The sequence below is a fragment of the Cervus elaphus genome, chromosome 17 (assembly GCF_910594005.1).
Source record: "Cervus elaphus chromosome 17, mCerEla1.1, whole genome shotgun sequence".
NCBI lineage: Eukaryota > Metazoa > Chordata > Mammalia > Artiodactyla > Cervidae > Cervus > Cervus elaphus.
In genome coordinates this window covers 45,414,536-45,434,456 of record NC_057831.1, presented here as the reverse complement: position 1 = coordinate 45,434,456, position 19,921 = coordinate 45,414,536, and the positions used below count along the sequence as shown (strand labels likewise).

The 19,921-nt window shown below is 44.8% G+C and overlaps 1 protein-coding gene across 2 annotated transcripts in view; it reads left to right on the top strand.

The window, feature by feature from the left end:
- Positions 1-19,921, top strand: part of SEL1L3 (SEL1L family member 3) — a 108,618-nt gene that overhangs the window by 46,187 nt on the left and 42,510 nt on the right. For both annotated transcript variants that reach the window (XM_043871296.1, XM_043871297.1), the window contains exons 8-11: positions 699-831; positions 2,547-2,687; positions 14,444-14,655; positions 16,235-16,414. In XM_043871296.1, coding sequence (XP_043727231.1) covers positions 699-831; positions 2,547-2,687; positions 14,444-14,655; positions 16,235-16,414 — 666 coding nt within the window. The remainder of the gene's footprint in view (positions 1-698; positions 832-2,546; positions 2,688-14,443; positions 14,656-16,234; positions 16,415-19,921) is intronic.

Below are 19,921 nucleotides of genomic sequence, written 5' to 3'. Positions count from 1 at the left end.
ATCACTGCTGGTTACAAACCACTGAAATAATGTCATGACCCTCCGATAATGGATCACAATCTGCATTTTGAAAACCACTGAGTTGAGATAAGACCTCTGGTCTTGAGGAGCTCCCTGCCTGGGTTTTAAACAGTTAAGTCATGAAAGTATGGGGTCTATGCTTTCATTTAGACATGAACACAGTGTTTGGGAGTACTGAGACAGGCTCATCTGCTTGGGTACTCGTGTGAAAGTGGGTGGGCTGCTAGGGAGGCAGCCCTGAAGTGATGACCTTGGATCTAATTCTTAGAAGTTGAGCAGGAGCCTTCCAAGCTTAAGAAAAGGAGAGGAGGGCTGCCAGGAGCAGGTGCATCATGGTTAGACTTGGTGACCTTTGGGAACTCTGGGGAGATGAATGTGATCTCTGGGGACAGAATGCAGCAGTGGGGAAGAAGAGAGCATGGAGATCTGGTCTCTGGGAAATCCTAACATTTAAGAAGCTCTGCAGACGAGAAGATGCTACAAAAAAGAAGCTAGAGGGAAGCGATCAGAGCTGGCATGCCCTTCAATTCCTGGTAGCACCCTTTTGAGAATCCAGAGAGGACAATCTGTGTACAAACAAGCCAACTTGGGGCTATCACTGGGAGAAGGAAATCCAGCATAGGTATCCATGGGCGTTTGATGACAGTTGTTCCTTACGTTTTCTTGCCCTCTTGTAGATTTTCAATCCCCTCCTTGAGAAGCAACTTTCTGAACAAATCAAGTTATATTACGAAAGGTGTGCTGAAGTTCAAGAAATAGTGTCTGTGTACACATCCACGGTGCAGCAGGGGGACAGGGGACAAGAAGCGTGTAAGTATTGAACTTAAGGAGAGCAAGTTTTGGCTCTGGGCATTTGTATCAACATGTTTGGGTTCTTTCTGTGAGTGTGTTAGTCACTCAGTCATGTCTGACTTTTTGCGACCCTATGGATTGGGGCCTGCCAGGGATTTTCCAGGCAAGAATACTGGAGTGGGTTGCCATTCCCTTCTCCAGGGTATCTTCCTGACCCAGGGATCGAACCCAGGTCTCCCTCATTACAGGTGGATTCTTCACCATCTGAGCCTGAGAAGGCTTCTTCCTCAGCAGGCTGAAATAGAACACATGTGACTTGATCAGTGGGGACAAGTATGACTTCACATAGATTGATGCAAATGAAAGTGTGCCTTCTACCTAGATCCCAACAGGACCAACACTCAGCAGGAACCCAAGGCTGCCTCATAGCTTCAAGCAGCTGTAATTTAGTTTAAGAATATAAATGAGAGTGTTTTGAGCCTCAAATTGTATTATTCCCATCCATAATGCGATCTTAGGCCAGTCTAAGAAAATAAAAATGAATTGGAAAATAAATTAATCATTAGAAATGTTTCCCCATCGGTGCACTTTTGTCTTGGGCCATTAATATCTGAATATTAGCTTTCAGAAATGTTGAACAATGGCTTTGTTGTTAGGGGCTGGGTTTAATTTTTTTAAATCCTTGAAATTGACTCATTCTGGAAGACATTGGTAATTTTTCAACAGAAGGAATGAATTTCAAATAGAGTGTTTTCATGCTTGCCCATATTTGCATGGACATCCTTTCATTCATATGGAGGGTGTACCTGTTATAAAACTCATCTCGTCTTCCAACGTTCCAGCTTGGACCTAGCACTTACAAATTTCTCTGTCTGTAGATCTTCTTGCATAGTATGGTGGCACTAGAGTTAGTCACATATGTTCCTTCTGGAAGAGAAATTCCTGTGGGACCTTTGCCATCAGCAAAAGCAAATTGAGTATTTCAGTCCTGCCAAGATATCGCACCATCCCCACAGCTGAACTTCCCATTTCAGGCCATGGAGGGATAGATGCCTCTTGCACAATACCCCATTCTGATAGGGTTCACATAAAATGGTCCTGGGAAGTGATTAGAGATGATGATAGGTAAGTGTGGAAAGGCAGCACTTCTGCAATTTAATTTAAGAATAGGCCATACTAGTCCCCCAGCTGCCGCTTTCACCGCTGAATCATCCAGAAAATATGATGCTGTCAGAAGAGGGGGAAGATATATAGAATAGTAATATCCCAAACAGGAAAGAAACTGATTTTGATAGCTGATGTAATTTCAGGAGAGATACCCGGAGTCAGAAGGCCGGTCTTGCATGCTGATCTGTGTGGTGGCATTGGGAGGACTTTTCTAACGTCTTCTGCTGCCTCGATTCCCTGGGGTCCCTGGGCTTTGCTCCTCGGTTCACACTGCCAACAAAATGGCCTAGATACTGGCCTCTTGGGGACCCGTCCGAGGCCAGCTGCTGATTCTGTAGAATTATTCAACAGCTATCAGCAACTTTGGCACATTTCCCTTGGACGAGGCTTTGAATTTGTGACCTCGAGGCAGAGGCATCGTAGCCAATTTCAAATCCCTGATGTATCCAAACCAACGTCCAGGAAGCTTTAAGTCTGACGCCTTATTCCTGGTTCATCTTAGAGGAAGGGATTTAGGGAGGCAAGCCCTTCCCTCTAACAGTACCTGGGGCTTCCCTTTCCTGTAGGCAACCTCCGAAATTCCTACCTGGACCTGAAACTCAGATATGGGCGGCCCTCGACGTGCAGAGCCTTCCCCTGGGAGAAGGAGCTAAGAGCCAAGCATCGAAGTTTGTTCCAGGCTTTGTTGGAGCTGAGTTCGGTGACAGGTAATTGAGTCCATGCCTTGTCTTTGGACATGGGTTAGAAAGGTCTCTGCTTTTCTGCTTTCCCTCACCTTCTTTAGTGATTTATACCTTGAAGTTATTTTTAACACTAGTGTTCTAGCTTAATTTCAAATTTAAATTCTGCCCTTGTATGTCCACCACTCTCGATATACCTGTGCACATTTGTGACACTAAATAGAAAAACTTAAATTTAGGAATCACTTGAGCAAGTCTTCATGCAAAGCCAAGGCCAAAAGCAAACAGCCGACTGCCAGACCTGACCCCCAAATGTGGTTGCTCTGGCATACACATTGTTGTCAGTTTTTTAAAAAATTAGTGACCAGTGTCTAAAAACATATAAAAGTACAAATTTCTAGCCTTTGTCAAAATATCCAAAGATCTGGCGATGCTGGGCCTCAGTTCCTGAGTGGCAGCGAGCTCAGAGGTGAGTGGTTGGCACAGACGGGTTTTGTCCATCTGCAGCCCCTCCTGCTCTAGGTGAGCACTTCCTGTTGCCTCCATCATGGATCTCACCCCTGACTTGAAGTATTTTCAAGCAGCATTTCAGGAGTCTGTGTATATTTCCCACATGTGGCCAGCTTAGGTCCATTGCCATTATGGTTTGCATAGTAATTAAGTACACACTGTTAGACTCTGAGGGATCTGGAAACAGTGCCTGTTGGGAAGAGGAGAGAAGCTGGAGGTGTTCAGCCTGGGGAAGGGAATGATAAGGAGGATGATGAGAATTATTTTAGTGACTATGAGAGCCTGTGGTGTTCCTGGGCATCTGATCAGACCCTTGAGTCAAGGCAATGCAGAAACTGATTTCTGCTTCGCTTAAGAACTTTCTAAAAATGGGAGCGTCCAGTGGAATAGATTCTCTTTGCAGATAGTGACTCACCCTCACCCCATCTTGAAAGAATTCAAACCAGAAAAGATATTTCATCTTTGGTTCATTTGATATTTGCTGAGTGACTGCTCAGTTACTTGGCTAGACTGCGGAGTTAAGTAAAATAATTCAAGGTTTCTGCCTGTGAGGGACAGACTTGAAAGCAAAGAAAAATCGTCATGTATTTAAAAAAATAAAAGCTATGGGAGTAATTGACAACTGCACAAAGGGAGTGGTCAGTTCTACTTAGAAGTCTAGGGTATTCAGGGTAGGCTTCCTGGAGGAAGTGACCCTGGGGTTGATTTTCTCCTAATTTTATTTATTAATGTTTATTTTCGGCTGTGCTGGGTCCTCCTTGCTGCACAAGCTTTTCTCTAGTTGTGGTGATTGGGGGCTACTCTCTAGATGTGGTGCACAGGCTTCTCCTTAGCAGTGGCTTCTCGTTGCAGAGCATGGGCTCTAGAGCACAGAGGCTTCAGTAGTTGTGGTGCGTAGGCTAAGTTGCTCCGAGGCTTGTGGAATCTTCCTGGACCAGGGATCAAACCCATGTCTCCTGCATTGTCAGGTGGATTCTTTACTACTGAGCCACCAGGGAAGCCCCTGGTTCCAACTTTAACTTAGTCCTTACTAGCTGTGTGATCTTAGGCAAGCCACTTTATTTATCTGAGACTTACGTTTCCTCATCTGCAAAATGGGGATGACAAACAGGAGTCTGTCTCCCCTAGTGTTGATTTAAATGAATTTATACTTAGAGTATTGGCACTTAGTAAACCCCATGTAAACAGCATTTCTCAATCTTGGCCCTGCTCACGTTCAGGACTGGATAATTCTTTGTTGTGAAGGGTCTGTCCTGTGCTTTGTAGGATGACTAGCTGCATTTCTGATCTCCACCCACTGGGTATCAGTGGCACTCTGTCTCCTCCCATGCCCCCACATCCACTCAAGTGTAACAACCAAAAATGTCTCTAGACGTTGCCAAGTGTCCCCCAGGAGGCCAAGCTGCCCCCAGCTGAGAATCACTGTTGTTGTGTACATGTTAATCTGTTATTACCTGGTCTTCATGGGTCTTCTGGGAGATGGTGGAGTTGCCCCCCAAGTTGGGTGAATAGAAGAAGGAGAAACATGTTGGAAGGTGTAGGCTAAACAGGCAAAGACAACATCCACCTGAAAACTAGTCTCGTGAGATTTCGGATATGTTTAAATATAGTTTTGCTGATTGGGAGCAGGAATGAATCATTTTTCACAAAACATTCTTTTTAAAGCAAATACTCTCAATAAAGAATGTTTTTGTGTTATTTTTACAGCTCAGAAGTTTCATTTAAAGAATGTGGAATGATTTTGTTCTCCGTGGAGGCCTAGAAAGGGAGCTCATTAAAAACCCAAATCATGAGCCCCCGAACGTTGAGACTTGATGGGCTGTGGTGCTGGGGGACTGTCACATGGCAGCAGAGAAATGCATGCAGCTGCCCCATCCCTGGGGGGAGAGGGGGCGCAGAGCTGGGTTTGCCGCTTCGAGGCTCACTGCTGGTGCCCAGCCAGCCAGGTGAGTCCCGCCGGTGCCAAGTCTGCGTACATCAGCAGCAATGAACGTACCCTGAGGGGCCTCTGCCTCCCCAGGCACGGGGCCACCTGCATCCCGCCTCTCCCTGCCACTTCCTGAGGCCCAGGAGCAGGTGGGACAGGGATGGGGGCAGACAGCGTAGGCAAGTCTCCAGAACCAACCTCAGACCCCCATTCTGTCAGCCCCTGTACGTCTAGTTTATGTTGTCCCATCTGCGGGAACTGGGAGCTTTCTGCAGAGGTAGAGCCTACACTCCTCATTAAAATTCATCTCTGCCTGGCACACTGCCCTTACTTGGGGCAATCATCGTTAACCAGATATTCTGCCTGCCTAATCCTAGAGAGAGACTGGTGTCACACATCATGCCCAGTTTCTAACAATCCTGAGACAATGAAGGAAATTTGATTTTGTAAGTTGAGGGTAAAAAAAGATAATTAAAGATTACTTACACACCTTTACTCTGGCCCTATAGAAAGAAGAGTAGTCAGACTGGTGTGACTATGTTTCTCTTCCCACTTCCTCACATACCTTTTCTTCCAAGTTTATCCTGCGGTGGGTGTCTAGCTGGCTTTGGAGTGCTTTGGATAACTCTAGTCGATAGGAACTGTGTTTGTATTGTGTTTTCTGCTGTCAGCCTGAGCTGTTTCGTCCTGTTGACTGATAGACTTTTCTAGAATATCCTCATCAGATTACATTTCTCGTATCTGAGATAAGCTACAGGAACAGACTCAAAGATCAGATGTTGGCTGCTCAAAATTCTTGATGTAGAAACAGAGTAGGTGCAGGGGCACAGATAAAGGAATGCAACTGTGGGAATAAGTTAAGTCACTTGTATCACAACCTTCCATTCATTCATTCCCTAGACAAGTGGACCCCATGAGCCAGGATAGAACAAAGATGGGGCCATGTTTTGAGTGAGAGTGACTTAGGTTAAATGCAAAGAAAAACATCAGCTCCCATAGTTCCCACAAATAGAATTAATTGGTGGAATTATTTTTTTCCTGGCATTAAAAAATACATATGACAGCAACAGACAATGGCTTGCAATTTCTCGTTCTTTGTGACAGACTCACCACTTTCTTGGCAGCATCGCCTCACACGCACCGCCAACTGCACTGCCAGGCTGTTGTACGTGCACACTTCAGATGTGAGTGTATCCCCACGCACCGGCACCATGTGATTTTAGATGGATCATCGCTTCAAAGGAGCCATGGGCACAGTGCATGGGGTACAGAGCTAATTGTGCTTCCTCACAATCAGTTGGAGTGTCCTCTGCTTTCTGCCCGGGGAGCTCAGGCGTGGTCACCACCTCCTACTTGTTCCCCAAAGATTGAGCTCTCTTTTCTACTAGAGAAGAGAAAATCAAGTATTTACACTATCACTCTTTAAGGACTGTAATTTAAAAAATTTTTTGTGGTAAAATGCACATAATTTAAAATTCCACATCGTCACCCTTTATAAGTGTAAGGGCTTCCCTCGTAGCTAAGTTGGTAGAGAATCTGTCTGCAATGCAGGAGATCCAGGTTTGATCCCTGGGTTGGGAAGATCCCCTGGAGAAGGAAATGGCAACCCACTCCAGTATTCTTGCCTGGAGAATCCCGTGGACAGAGGAGCCTGGCAGGCTACAGTCCGGTAGGGTCACAAGAGTTGGACACGACTTAGTGACTAAACCGCCACCACCATCAGTAGTGTTAAGTACGTTCACATTGTGGCACAAAAGATTCTAGAACTTTCTCATCTTGCAAAACTGAAACTCTGTACTCATTTAGAGGGATTTTCCTGGTAGCTCAGACGGTAAAGAATCTGCCTGCAATGCAGGACACCCGGGTTTGATCCCTGGGTTGGGAAGATTCCCCTGGAGAAGGGAATGGCAGCCCACTCCAGTGCTCCTGTCTGGAGAATTCCATGGACAAAGGACTGTCGGGCTACAGCCCATGGGTTCGCAAAGAGTCAGACATGACTGAGTGACTACCACCGCTAGTATCCGCCTTTAGACCACAGTTCCCCACGCCGCCCCCTGGTGGCCACCATTCTACTTTCTTTGCCTATGCATGTGATTCTTTGAGAGACCACATATGAGTGGAATCATAGAGTATTTGTCCTTGTGTGACTGGCTTATCTCACTTAACATAAAGTCCTCAAAGTTTGCCCATGCTGGAGCCTCTCTCAGAATATCCTTCCTGTTTAAGGCTGAATAATATTCTATTGCATGTCTAGATCACATTTTGTTTATTCATTCATCTGTGGATGGACACTTGGGTTGCCTCCCCCTCCCCAGGTGCACTATTTTGAATAGTGCTTCTTTGAAAGTAATGTACAAGTATCTCTTGAGGACTTGGCTTTCAATTCTTTAGGCTGTATACTGAAAGGTGGGCTTGCTGGATCACATGATGATTTTACATTTAATCTCGTGAGGAACCATTATCCCGTTTTCCATACGGGCTGCACCATCTTACATTCCTGTCAACAGTGTACGAGGGTTCCAATTTCTCCACATTCTCACCAACACTTGTGATTCTCTGGGGTTTTGATGGTAGCCATTTTCAGAGGTGTGAGGTATAATTTGTAATTTATTTGCTAGGGTAAGTCTAGTTTCATAGGAATGAAGAATGCAATACTCTCATAAAGGGACAGTGTCTATAAAAGAGATTCATGGACAGATAGGTAACTTACGGACCTAAGAGACAGAGTCGCCCGCGTAAAGCTCATCTCATCTGCCTTGAGACACACGTCCTTGGTCCTCTGTGTCTCCATTACTTGCTTGACTGCAAGCTTGTCCAGGGTGTTTCAAGAGGTGTCAGTATCCCACTGACACTTCCAATTACTTCGCAGTGTCTGCACTAATGCTGGACATAGGTTAGCTGCTGAGTTATCAATCCTTCTTCCATATGACCTGATAGAGTGCATTTCCGCACCACTCCCCACAAAGAACACATCTCAGTCACCTGTGCACCTCAGCTTGCCTGCCTTGCAAGAAGCCTTCAAGTTCCAAGTCAGCCTCTTCACATCATCGTTCCTGTCCCCTTAGGCAGTCAGCTCCATCTCCCCCACACTCCTTTCGATTGTGTAGGTGTCCCCTTATCAGTACCCATCTTACCAAGTTACAATATTGACTTGCCTGTCTAGTTCCACAGCAGCGCTCAGATGTCTTCAAATCTAGGCTTTCTTTGAAGACCCTCAGTATTTGTTGAGTCACTAAACATACTCCAAATTAACAAGTGATCTCGTTATAAGTACTAAAAACATCTTTTGGGGGTGTGAGAGAACAGGGAGTTTGACTTCCAGGAGATGCAAGTTCAAAGCCAAGCCGTTATAGCAATCCAGGCTGATGGAGTCTATGGCCTATTTGCCTTTTCTCTACATTTTTCTGTTTTCTCTCACACATTTTTAGTCTGCTTCTCCCTCAGGAGGTGACATCCTGGCTCTGAAAACACTGTCCTGTTTCCCAGGTCAGGCAGAATGATGTCTTCCAACTCTTGCCTGTTAGCAAAAGTAGACCAGAATCCTTCTTAGAATATGCACACGCATGACAAAAGAATACCCGAAATGCAGCCCTTAGGGTTTTCGCCTCCATATATCTGTAACCTCGTTGCTGAGGTGTTACAGGTGCCTGGATATGAAACTGCCCGAAGGTTCATGCAGACCCAACCTGGCACCCATGTCCTGAGAACCTCCAAACATGGCGCTGGGCCCTGGGGCGACCGTGATGAGAAGCGTAGACCGACCCACACACTACGGTCTGCCAAGTGCCAGGGGGTGCGGAGCTGGGAGTCTTCTTGCATGGTGACAGCTGATGTGCTAACCTGATGGAAAATGCAGCTGTCCCCACTGGTAGTTCCCGCTCTGGAGCAGCCCAGGACTCATTCCTCTCCTCCCGGAGTCAGCATGCCTTTGAGTTAGAGATGGCAGTGCTCCTGGGGCACCCAGCTGCGATGCATACAGATGTAGCAGCCAACCTTCCCGCCTCCCGGCGTTCCTGGGCCCCTGCTCTGCATCCTCATTTCCTCGTGTGGCCCGGGAATGCTACTGTGCCACTCTGTCCTGAAGTCCAGGCTCTGGGGGACATCCGACCGAGACCCCACGTTCAAGACTTCAGGGGGACCATTCTAATTGGCCAGCCTCTGTGCTGTTTCCTGGGGAAGCTCCAATTCTCTGGGAAAATGGCTCTTTTCAGAGCATAGAATCGCCTATTAGCTGTTTCTGACGCTAGGCTGGTAGTATTTCAGTATGCACACCTTTTCATCCTTGAAGAGGTATGCTGGCTGCTTCTTTCACTCTCCTCTGACACCTTTCTTGACAAAATGGAACCCTTTGAATTCAGAAACCCTTTGAATGGGCTCTGGAATCAGGGAAGAGAGATGGTGGGGACTGGCTGGTAAGAGGCTGCTGGAATGGCAGAGCCAGGTGTGGGCTCTGAGTCAGAGAACTGCTCGTGGTAGGAAGGAGCAAGGAAGGACACAAAGGCCTAGGTGCAGGGGGACTCCCCGGCAGGGAGGGCCAGGTAAGCGAGACAGGTGAGCGGCCAGCACGCCCTCCAGACAGGTGCCCCGAGGCCAGCACTGTTGACTCCCTTTCTTCTTTTCATGCCAGACTGGGCGTCCTGAGCCCGTGAGAGCTGGTGACTGTGGCTACAGAGAGGCTGAGTTCTGCCTCAGGGGTCCTCAGTGGTCCTCAGGGGGAGGCCAGGTCTGAGGCTGGGCTCCCGTCCTAGGGCTGAGGCCATCTGCATTGTTTCTGCAGGACTCTGCCTGGCTCCTGCCCCAGGCTTCAGAGAGTGGAATGCAGGAGAGGAGGTTCCTCTTCGCAATATGCAGAGGGGTGCTGGCTGCACTAGTTTCACTCAAGCTTGTTCCTGAAAGTCAAAGTGTTAGTCATCAGTTATGTCTGACTCTTTGCGACCCCATGGACTGTAGCCCCTCAGACTCCTCTGTCCGCGGGGATTCTCCAGGCAAGAATACTGGAGTGGGTTGCCATTCCCTTCTGCAGGGGATCTTCTCAACCCAGGGATCAAACCCGCATTTCCCACCTTGTGGACAGATTCCTTACTGTCTGAGCTACCAGGGAAGCCCCCCAACTCTTCATATTTTTGCAGTGTTTATTTGGAGACTAAAATGCAGAGCATGAAAAGGGTAGAAACACAATGGTGTTATTTAGCAATGCCAGGATACTCTGGAATTTAAGAGCTGTGTTTGCTGTTTTTCTTTAAAGGGCCCCTATCTTATTTTTTTAATTCAAGGAAGTATACATTATAGTTTTAAAAAAATACACACAGAGAAGGAGATAAAAAGAAGGAGGGAGTGGGGAGAAGAGGAGGGAGGAAGAGAAACGACATGTATAAAGCCAGAAAATCTACACAGGACAGAAAAGTACAAATAGTTTATTTCAGAGAGAGAAATAAGCCACCACTTTGAGTCTCAGGAACCCTGTGGGGCTCATCAAATGCAAATGCAAATGAGAGATGCGCTATTTAAAAAAAAAAATTAGTAAAACTTAGTGAAGATCTTTCCTTTTCTGGTTAAATGATATTTTCTTCTTTCATGTTTTTTTCCCCCTTTTCAAACTTCTCTGGATACATTATACCTTTCGGAAGGTTGAAACCAAAAATGACTTTCTTAATGTGTCTTTTTCCCCTCACAAGGAATAAACAAGCCTGCCTTTTTCTCCCAAATCCTCCATCAGATGTGGCTTCAGCTCCTTCAGTAGGCGGCTACCTTCTCGTTTTCTGCTTTTTGCCTCTTTTAATGATGAGCGCACAAATGGTGACCTTGTGGTATTGCTGGAAAAAAGAAAAAAAGAGCAAAATAAACAATACTGTGCTCCTGGGACGAGAGTGAGAGTTAATTAATGTTGGTGGTGCCTTTTGTTTCCTTAGCCTCTCGTGTAGGAAGGAAGAAAAATGGGAAAATGTCTCCATTTCTATTTTGTTTGTTTGTTTTTCATTACCCCATTAATCTCCATAAACAAAACATGTTTTTTAGTTACAGACCCACTAGAAAAAAAATGCATATGCTAAACCAGATGGGTGAAATTAACAGTCTCATTAAATGTATTTTTAGATAGCCAGTTTTACAATATCACCAGTGACATCAGAGCTTTGATTTTGTGCCACATTTGAAACGCAAACTTTAAAAAAATGTGCAAAATGAGCAGTTTTCCTTTAGCAGTATTATTTTATTATTATATCCACAAGGGCAGAAAACTGTCTAGATTCTTTTGTAGAGAAAGTACCGATTGGTAATGTTTGGGGGAGAGTTAAGAATTTTAATAGCTAAAAGAAATAATGAAGGCTTTTCCACCTGCCTTCGTTTCAGCCTGCAAATTTGTGTGCGTGTGTGCATTTGCTGAGGATTTGAACTTTGTGAAGGTTCTCTCTCCTGATTGTTATTCTCCAGCAATCTGTGCTTCTGGGACAATCCTGCTAATGATTTCTGGGGTTCTGTGCCAGATGTCAGCAGGGCAAGTGTTTCATTTGGAGCTTCATTTAGTTTGGAGTCTCTTCTCTCCTTTGAGTCCCCAAAGCCCATGTCCGTGGGTACTCAGGCAAAACTCATCATCTTAGTTATGTGTTTGGCAAAGCAGGTAAGGCCAGAATGAATCGTTAACAAAATGGTAATATTGCTTTGCTCTGAGTGTGCACAAAGGGGCATTGGAGATGAGTATGTATTTAAAAGTAAATATAAGAACAAGTAGGAGTAGGGTTTATTTTGCAACTCCATCTGAGTGCTGCAGTATACACTGAATCACTGCAATAGGTTCTCACCCTGTCTAATGGTTGGATGGGATGGAATTCTCTCAACTCTGCAGAGAGAAAATTCAAAAGAAGAGCCCCAGACTCCTGATGGAAAAGGGTGTTATTATTCAGATCCATCCCAACAGATGAGCAGAGGAAAATGTTCAAGGATGTTCATTGGCATGTTGTTGGTTATAGCCAAACCACTGGAAGCAACCCAAGAGGCTAAAAATAGAGAACTGGTTGGACAAATAGCACTGCTATAGAATGCAATACTATTAAAAGTTTAGGAAGAATAAGCTTCTGACTGCTGTGGACAGGTATTTGTGGTATGCTGTTAATTTAAAAAAGAAAGTTGACAGATAAGCATAGGGAACTAGACTCAATATCTTGTAATAATCTATCATGGAAAAGAATCAGAACAAGAATATGTATGAGTCATTTTGTTCTACAGCTGATACTAACACAATGTTAAACTAATTTCAATAAAAAATATTCATAAGGGAAAAAAGTTGAGAGTTTGAATCTATAGGAACTTTTTGGAAAGAAAATATGTATGTATGTAGGCAGATAGATGTGTAATGAATTGTTATCTATGCTGAGGAAAAGTCTAGAAGTACATACAGCGAACTTTCAATAGTTTTCCTTTACAATTAAAGAATGACTGGGAGAGAGGGGACTTTTTATTTTATATAAACCTACATTGTTTGAGTCTCTCTCTTTTTTAATAACAAGCAGCTAATTCTTTAGAAATTAAAAAAAATACAGAAGGATGAGCAAAGTACATTTGTTCAGTGAGGTGGTTCTTTCAGCATTCATCTCTTGGGAGGGAGAGAGTAAAAGCTGATCCAAGGTGCTGCCTCTGAACAAGCTAAAGAGGGTGAGGGTGAGGAGTTTCAGGAGCCAGGAGATAGGACTACCTTAGCGCTGAGTGGAGGTGGTGGGTGGGTACCGTTCCCACAGCTTAGCAAGTGAAGGCACATGCCTCGCTGACAGGAGTGGTCAGCTCCCTAGGCGCTCAAAGGGATAGGCACCAGCTCATAATCAATGGCGTGGGCCTCACAGTTTCATCTGTTGGATTCCGCTGGCTTCTGTGATGCCAAGGCAGAGGCATCAACCTCTGCCAATGAACTGCCCTTCAGTCCGATCTCAAATCCTCCAGCGAGAGGTTTCCCGCAGTGGAAACTTATCTCTGTTCATGCCTTTTGTGAATTTTTTGTGAAAGTCGCTCAGCCGTGTCTGACTCTTTGCAACCCCATGGACTATACAGTCCATGGAATTCTCCAGGCCAGAATACTGGAGTGGGTGGCCTTTCCCTTCTCCAGGGGATCTTCCCAACCCAGGGGTCAAATCCAGGTCTCCCGCATTGCTTTGATGGCATGCTGGTAGAATGAGTCTCTCGTTGCCTCCTGGCAGTTGTAACATTTTAATGTGGGATAGATTGAAGAAGAGCAAAGAAAAATGTTGGACGTAATTCTTAGGGGAGAAAATTTTCGTTTTAAATAAGTTGACTGCATCTCTTTAAATGGAAGTAGTACCTGTGCAATCCTATGTGACGTTTTGTAACATAGCATCTAGTATATACACAGAGTAGAACTGTAAACATTCACTGGCTGATTAATAAATGAGAGATGAATAATGTAGATAGACTTTAAAGGACTGTGACAGATTATAAGGCCTTATAACTTGCCCGTTTGGACTTAGTTTATCAATTTACGGGAGGATTAGGTGAAAGGAAGTGCCATAGTTTAAAGCAATTGTATAGAGAGGTCTCTATCCATGGCAGTAAGGTACTTATTAAGACACCTGGTTGCCTATTATCAGGAAGAAGCTGGCGCGCAGCAAATAGGAATCTTTTTCTGTGACCTGCCAAGCTGGATTCTAGGCTTGACTCAGCCACTTGCCAGCTTTTGTAACTTTAGACAAGTTAGTTGACTTCTCCAGACTTCAGCCTCCTCATCTGAAAAATTAAGACCCTAATAATAGTACCTACCTCCTAAAATTGTTTGGATTACATGACATAATTTGCATAAGGCACTCAACCCAGTATTGGGCATTTCATAAGCCTTCAATAAAAGCTGACGTCCTTTTTGTTGTATTTAGAAACCCGCAAGGAAGACCGGAGGCAAAAGATGATAAGAAGGGACCTCAAAATAAGGTTATTGTGCTCAACTTTTTACAGCAGCACCTAGGATCTATTTCTGAGATAAAACACACTTTCCTTCAGAGTCTTAGAGGGAAAAAAAGTCTCTCTGGCAGTTTTGGTGGTTCTAACTTGGTGTGCGTTACACTGAGTAGATGATTCTCTTGAGGCATTCTCTCAGCTATAGAAAGCACATCCTTTCCCCCAGGATACTAGACTGTCATCTAGTGCCAAAGGAAAAGCTATTTACAGAATGACACCCTGGCATCCCCAACAGGTTTGATTTACTTCCCCGGAAGGTGGTATATTTCAAGGCACTGCAGGACCAGCAATATTAATAACTCAGGTGATTTAATTGGCTCTTCCCAGTTCTTTTTAAAGCCATGTCAATCCCATGGTAGTTAATTGTGTGTGCTGCGAATTGTGTTATTTACAGTGCCAAGGAACCAAAATGAATCTGTATTAGACTTCGGTGGGCGGATATTCGAGAAGGCTGTAAAGAGACTCTCCAGTGTTGATGGCCTTCACCAAATTAGCTCCATCGTCCCTTTTCTGATGGATGCCAGCTGCTGTGGATACCATAAAGCATCCTACTACCTCGCAGTCTTTTATGAAACTGGATTAACTGTACCTCGGGATCAGCTGCAGGTAGAGTATTTCATGTGTCCCAGGAATATCCATCACCTAGATTGTATTTGCAGAGTGGGGCCCTTGTGCCCCAGGTGGAACTGGACATATTCATGCTCCCTGGAGTCCTTTAAAATCTTTACACTCAAGAAAAACAGCTTAGGGCTGTGTTAAATACAGAATCCCCTGCTGGCGGTGAGTGAAAAAGTGCACTTTATCCATTTCTGGACACAGCATGGGGATACGATTGGTATACTAAGGAATAGTTTGTGCAGGGCTTATCAAAATCCTAGTCCTTCAAGAACAGGTGCTTCATACCCAATTCTTTTTTGTTGTTGTTGTTACCCAATTCTTGTAACTATTCTAGCTGTGGGCCCGTCATCCCATATGACTTTTTAGCTTAGTGGAATCATTTAGACCTCTAAGCAAAGGATTGTCACATTCAGCCTTCTACCATTAAAACAGGAGAAGGGAAAGGCATCCACTCCAGTATTCTTGCCTGGAGAATTCCATGGATGGAGGAGCCTGGAGGGCTACAGTCTATGGGATGGCAAAGATTCAGACACGACTGAGCTAATTGGACACTGTTAAAACAAAAGTCATACTAGACTGTTTTGTTTATGGTGTTGAATCCAAATTTCTTATGCAACTTGCTTAACATTTGGAATTGCATTTTTATAAGTGCTGCTAAATAATCCCTGATCACACAGTTTTTGTATTTGCACCCGGGATTTTTTATCCTGGATTTGCAGAGACTCAGACCGTTTAGACCCTCCTAGGTGGCTCCATATTCCTTTCACTTGATTTCTTTGTGTGTGTCTCTGGCTGTAGCTGCTGCTGCTGCTAAGTCACTTCAGTCATGTCCTGGCTGTAGCAGCTCATGACTGATGGCATGCTTTCCTAAGTCCCTGGGGCAGTAACCACCGAGGTGGAATAGAGTAGAAGACTTGAGCCCTGTTTCTGCCACAAAACGGCTGGTTGACCAAAGATATGTGACTTCAACTCTCTGAGCCTCTATTTCCTCAATTCTCAAATGAGGTGGTTGGACCAGTCGACCTCTAAGGACCCTTCCCAACACTAACATTCTGAGAATGTGAGGTTGGAACGTCGCCCACCATTCAGATCATCTGACCATAGATGACGTAGCTGAAGTGGGCCAGCGTCCTTAGAACAGTTGGCGATACCCAAAGACATGCTGTGAGATAAGTCAGGGGAAGACCCCATCTTCACTGAGAGAAGAACAAAGGAATTTTCAGCTATTAGACATTGAGGACAGATAATCACAAGAAAGCTTTTATATGACTTTTCTGAAGTTTTTCATGTTTTTGTTTTGTTTTGTTTTTTGGCCACGCAGTGTGGCCCGCGGGATCTTAGTTCCCCAACCAGGGACAGAGCCCATGCGCCCTGCATTGGGAGTACAGAGTCTTAACCACTGGACCACCAGGGAAGTCCTATCTAAAGTTTTTTTAAAAGGTGTATTAACTTGTTTCCAGCATGACTAAGCTCATAGAATAGGGGTGGGTCCAGATGACCTTCCTATGTTAGAATTTTACCGCCCTTTTCTGTAATCTTGTGAACACTGTCTGTTTCTTCCTAACAGGGCATGTTGTATAGTTTGGTTGGAGGCCAGGGCAGTGAGAGACTGTCTTCGATGAATCTTGGGTACAAACATTACCAGGGTATTGATAACTACCCCTTGGACTGGGAGTTGTCCTATGCCTACTACAGCAACGTCGCGACCAAGACACCCCTTGACCAGCACACGCTTCAAGGAGATCAGGTACAAGAGAGAAACGGGTGGGAGTGGTTATGGCCCTGCTTACTAGGGCTTCCTGAACAATTTTATACAGTGTCTGCCTCTGTGGCTGGTTTATTCACTGGCCTTCAGAGTGCAAGCGTAATCCCATGCAGAGAGAAGCCCTCGTATATTCTCCAATTCATATTTCCTCACTGTGCTCTCAGGCTGAACGCAGGGACCATCCTACATCTGGGCATGAAGAGTTTTTCATGAGTGGGAAGACTGGTATGGGGAGGGGAGATACAGCCCGGGACAGACTTTGATTTTGAAAACCATGTGTACCAGAAACAGAGACATTTTGTCTTTGTTCCAAAATCATGTGACTTGGCAGGATCTAGAGATGTCAGGGGAGATTGAGTCAAATTAAGCGGGGCGCAGTAAGCCAAGGGCTGCTGTCAACACATCACAAGCAGCAGGGTTGCAGAGTCTACATATAAGAAAGCTCCATCCCGTCCTATGTTCCTGCTGCCCAGCACCTCGAGAAGCGTCTGCCCATCACATGAGCCACAGGGCTGCAGGTGACTGACAGCAGGCAGTCCATCCTGGTTTAAGGACTGGATGAGGGGCACTGACTCTAGCCTCTTATTTTGCAGGCTCACGTATCTTTTTGACTCGTTAGGCAAAGAAATCAGTGGCTAATATCTGCCTTCAAAACATGATGTGTTACACTGGACCAATTGATGGTTTGTTTTAGGAACCATGAATAAAAGGCTATAGGTAAAGATGATGCATGCATGCACTGTCTATTCAGTTGTGTCCGACTCTGCGACCTTATGGACTATAGCCCGCCAGGCTCCTTTGTCCATGGGATTCTCCAGGCAAGAGTATTGCAGTGGGTTGCCATGCCCTCCTCCAGGGGATCTTCTCAATCCAGGGATCAAACCCATGTCTCTTGACATCTCCTGCATTGGCAGGCAGGTTCTTTACCACTAGTGCCACCGGGGAAACCCAAGTAAAGGTGACAGTGTAAGAATAAAAAGAAAGCTGCCTTTAAATGACATAGATTTGCATCCAGCAGGAGTAAATTGTGATGTGGTTGACCTCTTGGCTTGTATTTTTCATAGCACTTGAGCTAGTTAAGTTGAGAAGTGCAAAGTAGACTGTACCAGGAGTTGACAATGTTTTTCCATATAAGGCCAGATAGTAAATATTTTAAACTCTGATTTTATAGTCACTATTTCAGCTACTCAGCTTCTGCCAAAGATAGTATATAAACCACTGGGGTGCCTGGGTTTGTGCAACCAAGGACAGTAGATTGCTGCATGGTCAGATGTGGCTCTGGTTGAAGCCATAAGCTCTTGATTTTCACCTTATGCTTGGTGAGCCTGGGGGATGGGTCAAGCTTGTGGAATCTTAGACAGAGCAGGCTAACTGGGAACAAGACCACTTACTGTTCCCCGTGCTGCTCCTCCATCACATTTAGAAACCCCTAGTGCAGAAAACGTGCACTTTGATGATTGGGAATGAATGGTTTCCAGAAAAGAAACCTACAGTGGCCACTGTACAGTTATGAAATAAGTGACTCAAAGATACATGTTGTCAGTGAACATTAAACATGAATCAAGCTATAAAGTACCCAAAGGCTATCTGTATAGACATTCTAATTCCTTTAGAAGATAATGATTTCTCCTGAATAAACTTACACACTCATCATTATCATCTATATTCTCTCAGCATACATAGGCTATGGGCAAAATTTGACCTCAGTTTGACAGGAATTTTTTAATTTATTCATTTATAAAGTTTTTAAAGAATTATTCTGGAAACACATGCATAAAAAATTAGACCACCGAATAATATTGTTATTGTTCTGCTAAGCTTGAATGTGTTAATAATATCCTGTACGTATATACTTTTAGGAATTCTAATGCAGCATAAATGAGCAAGGGGAGATGGTATGTTGCTAACAAGCTCCTTTTCTTTTGAAGATTTGGCCCATGAAGTGTTATGATTATGAAAGAAAATGTTTAATTGGTCAGAACCAGAGAAGATGAATAGAGAAGATCCATCTTGCAGCTGGAAAGTCGTATGATTAAGAATCACAGATACGAATTATACAGTTAGTTGTATCATAGCTCATTTTCTTAAGAGTGTGTAATTAATGGCTTCTTGAGAATTTTAGCAGGTGTCATATGTTGATTTAAATACCCTTTTGTTGAGAGATCTATTAATTCACCAGCAGCACATAACAAGGGGCTTCTCAGGTGGCAGAGTGGTAAAGGATCCTTGTGCTGATGCTAGGAGACACAGGGGACAAGGTTTCAATCCCTGGGTTGGGAAGATCCCCTGGAGAAGGAAATGGCAACCCACTCCAGGATCCTTGCCTGGAAAACTCCATGGACAGAGGAGCCTGGCAGGCCACAGTCCGTTGGGCCACAGAAAGTCAGACATGACCGAGCACACCCACACACAGCACATTAAAAATGAAGAGATCTGGAAAGCCAGACCTCTAACAAACCAAACATCCATCAGTAACTTCTTTCTTGATTCTTGTTTCATTTTTTATGTAACTTATGGTTCCCCTCACTTCTATATTAGTAATCTCTTTTCATGTCACTTCTGTATGATTTAGGGGGACTCTACTTCAGGTCAAAGAGAAAGAAGATACTAGCTGTTTTTGTGGCTTAATCACAAATGAGTTCCTATCATCCTTTTCGCCCTTCAGAATTTGCTCTTCTGAAAGGTTTGGTCCTCAGACTTTTGTGTCTACACCTTCTAGAGGGCCAGGGGTCTCACACATCCCTCCCTCCACATACTGATGATTCAGAAATCTGACTCTCAGGCTGAGCTCTTTCTTACAAACCCCCATTTTTGCAGATGCAGATATCACAAAGGCAACACACTCTTTCCTCCTCTCCATTCCCCACAAACTCCTCAACCCATGACACCCCTATCCTTGCCAGGAACTGGGGAGTCATCTTCAATCCCCCCATCATCCTAGCTGGGGTTATAATCCCCAGCAGCTTTACACGCCAACTTCTCTCTGCTCCCACTCCCATCCAATATACAGCCATAGCCTACAACTGTCCTTTACATCTCTCCGCTGAGCGACTCTGATGGCCTCCTTTTATGGTCTGAGTATGACATGAATTGACCCCTAAGTCCATAGTTTGAAGCCCTCACCCCCGGGACCTCAGAAAAGGGCCCTAAATTAAGGAGACAGAACCTTTGAAGAGAGGAATGCGTTCAATCATGAGGTGACCCTCCTCCAGCGTGACTGGCATCCTTACAAGAAGAGGAGGTTAGGATGAAGCAGAGGGATGACCGTGTGAGGACACAAGTTAAGGAAAAGGGCCTTCAGAAGGAACTAAACCAGGACGTCCATGGCAGACTCTGAGCTTCCAATGCAGAGGGCACGGGTCTGATGCCTGGCCCGGGAACTAAGATCCCGCATGCCACGTGGCCAAAACAAACAGAAGAACTAAACCTGCCAGCCTCTTGATCTTGGACTGCCAGCCTCCAGAAGCCTGAGGAAGTTAATTTCTGTGG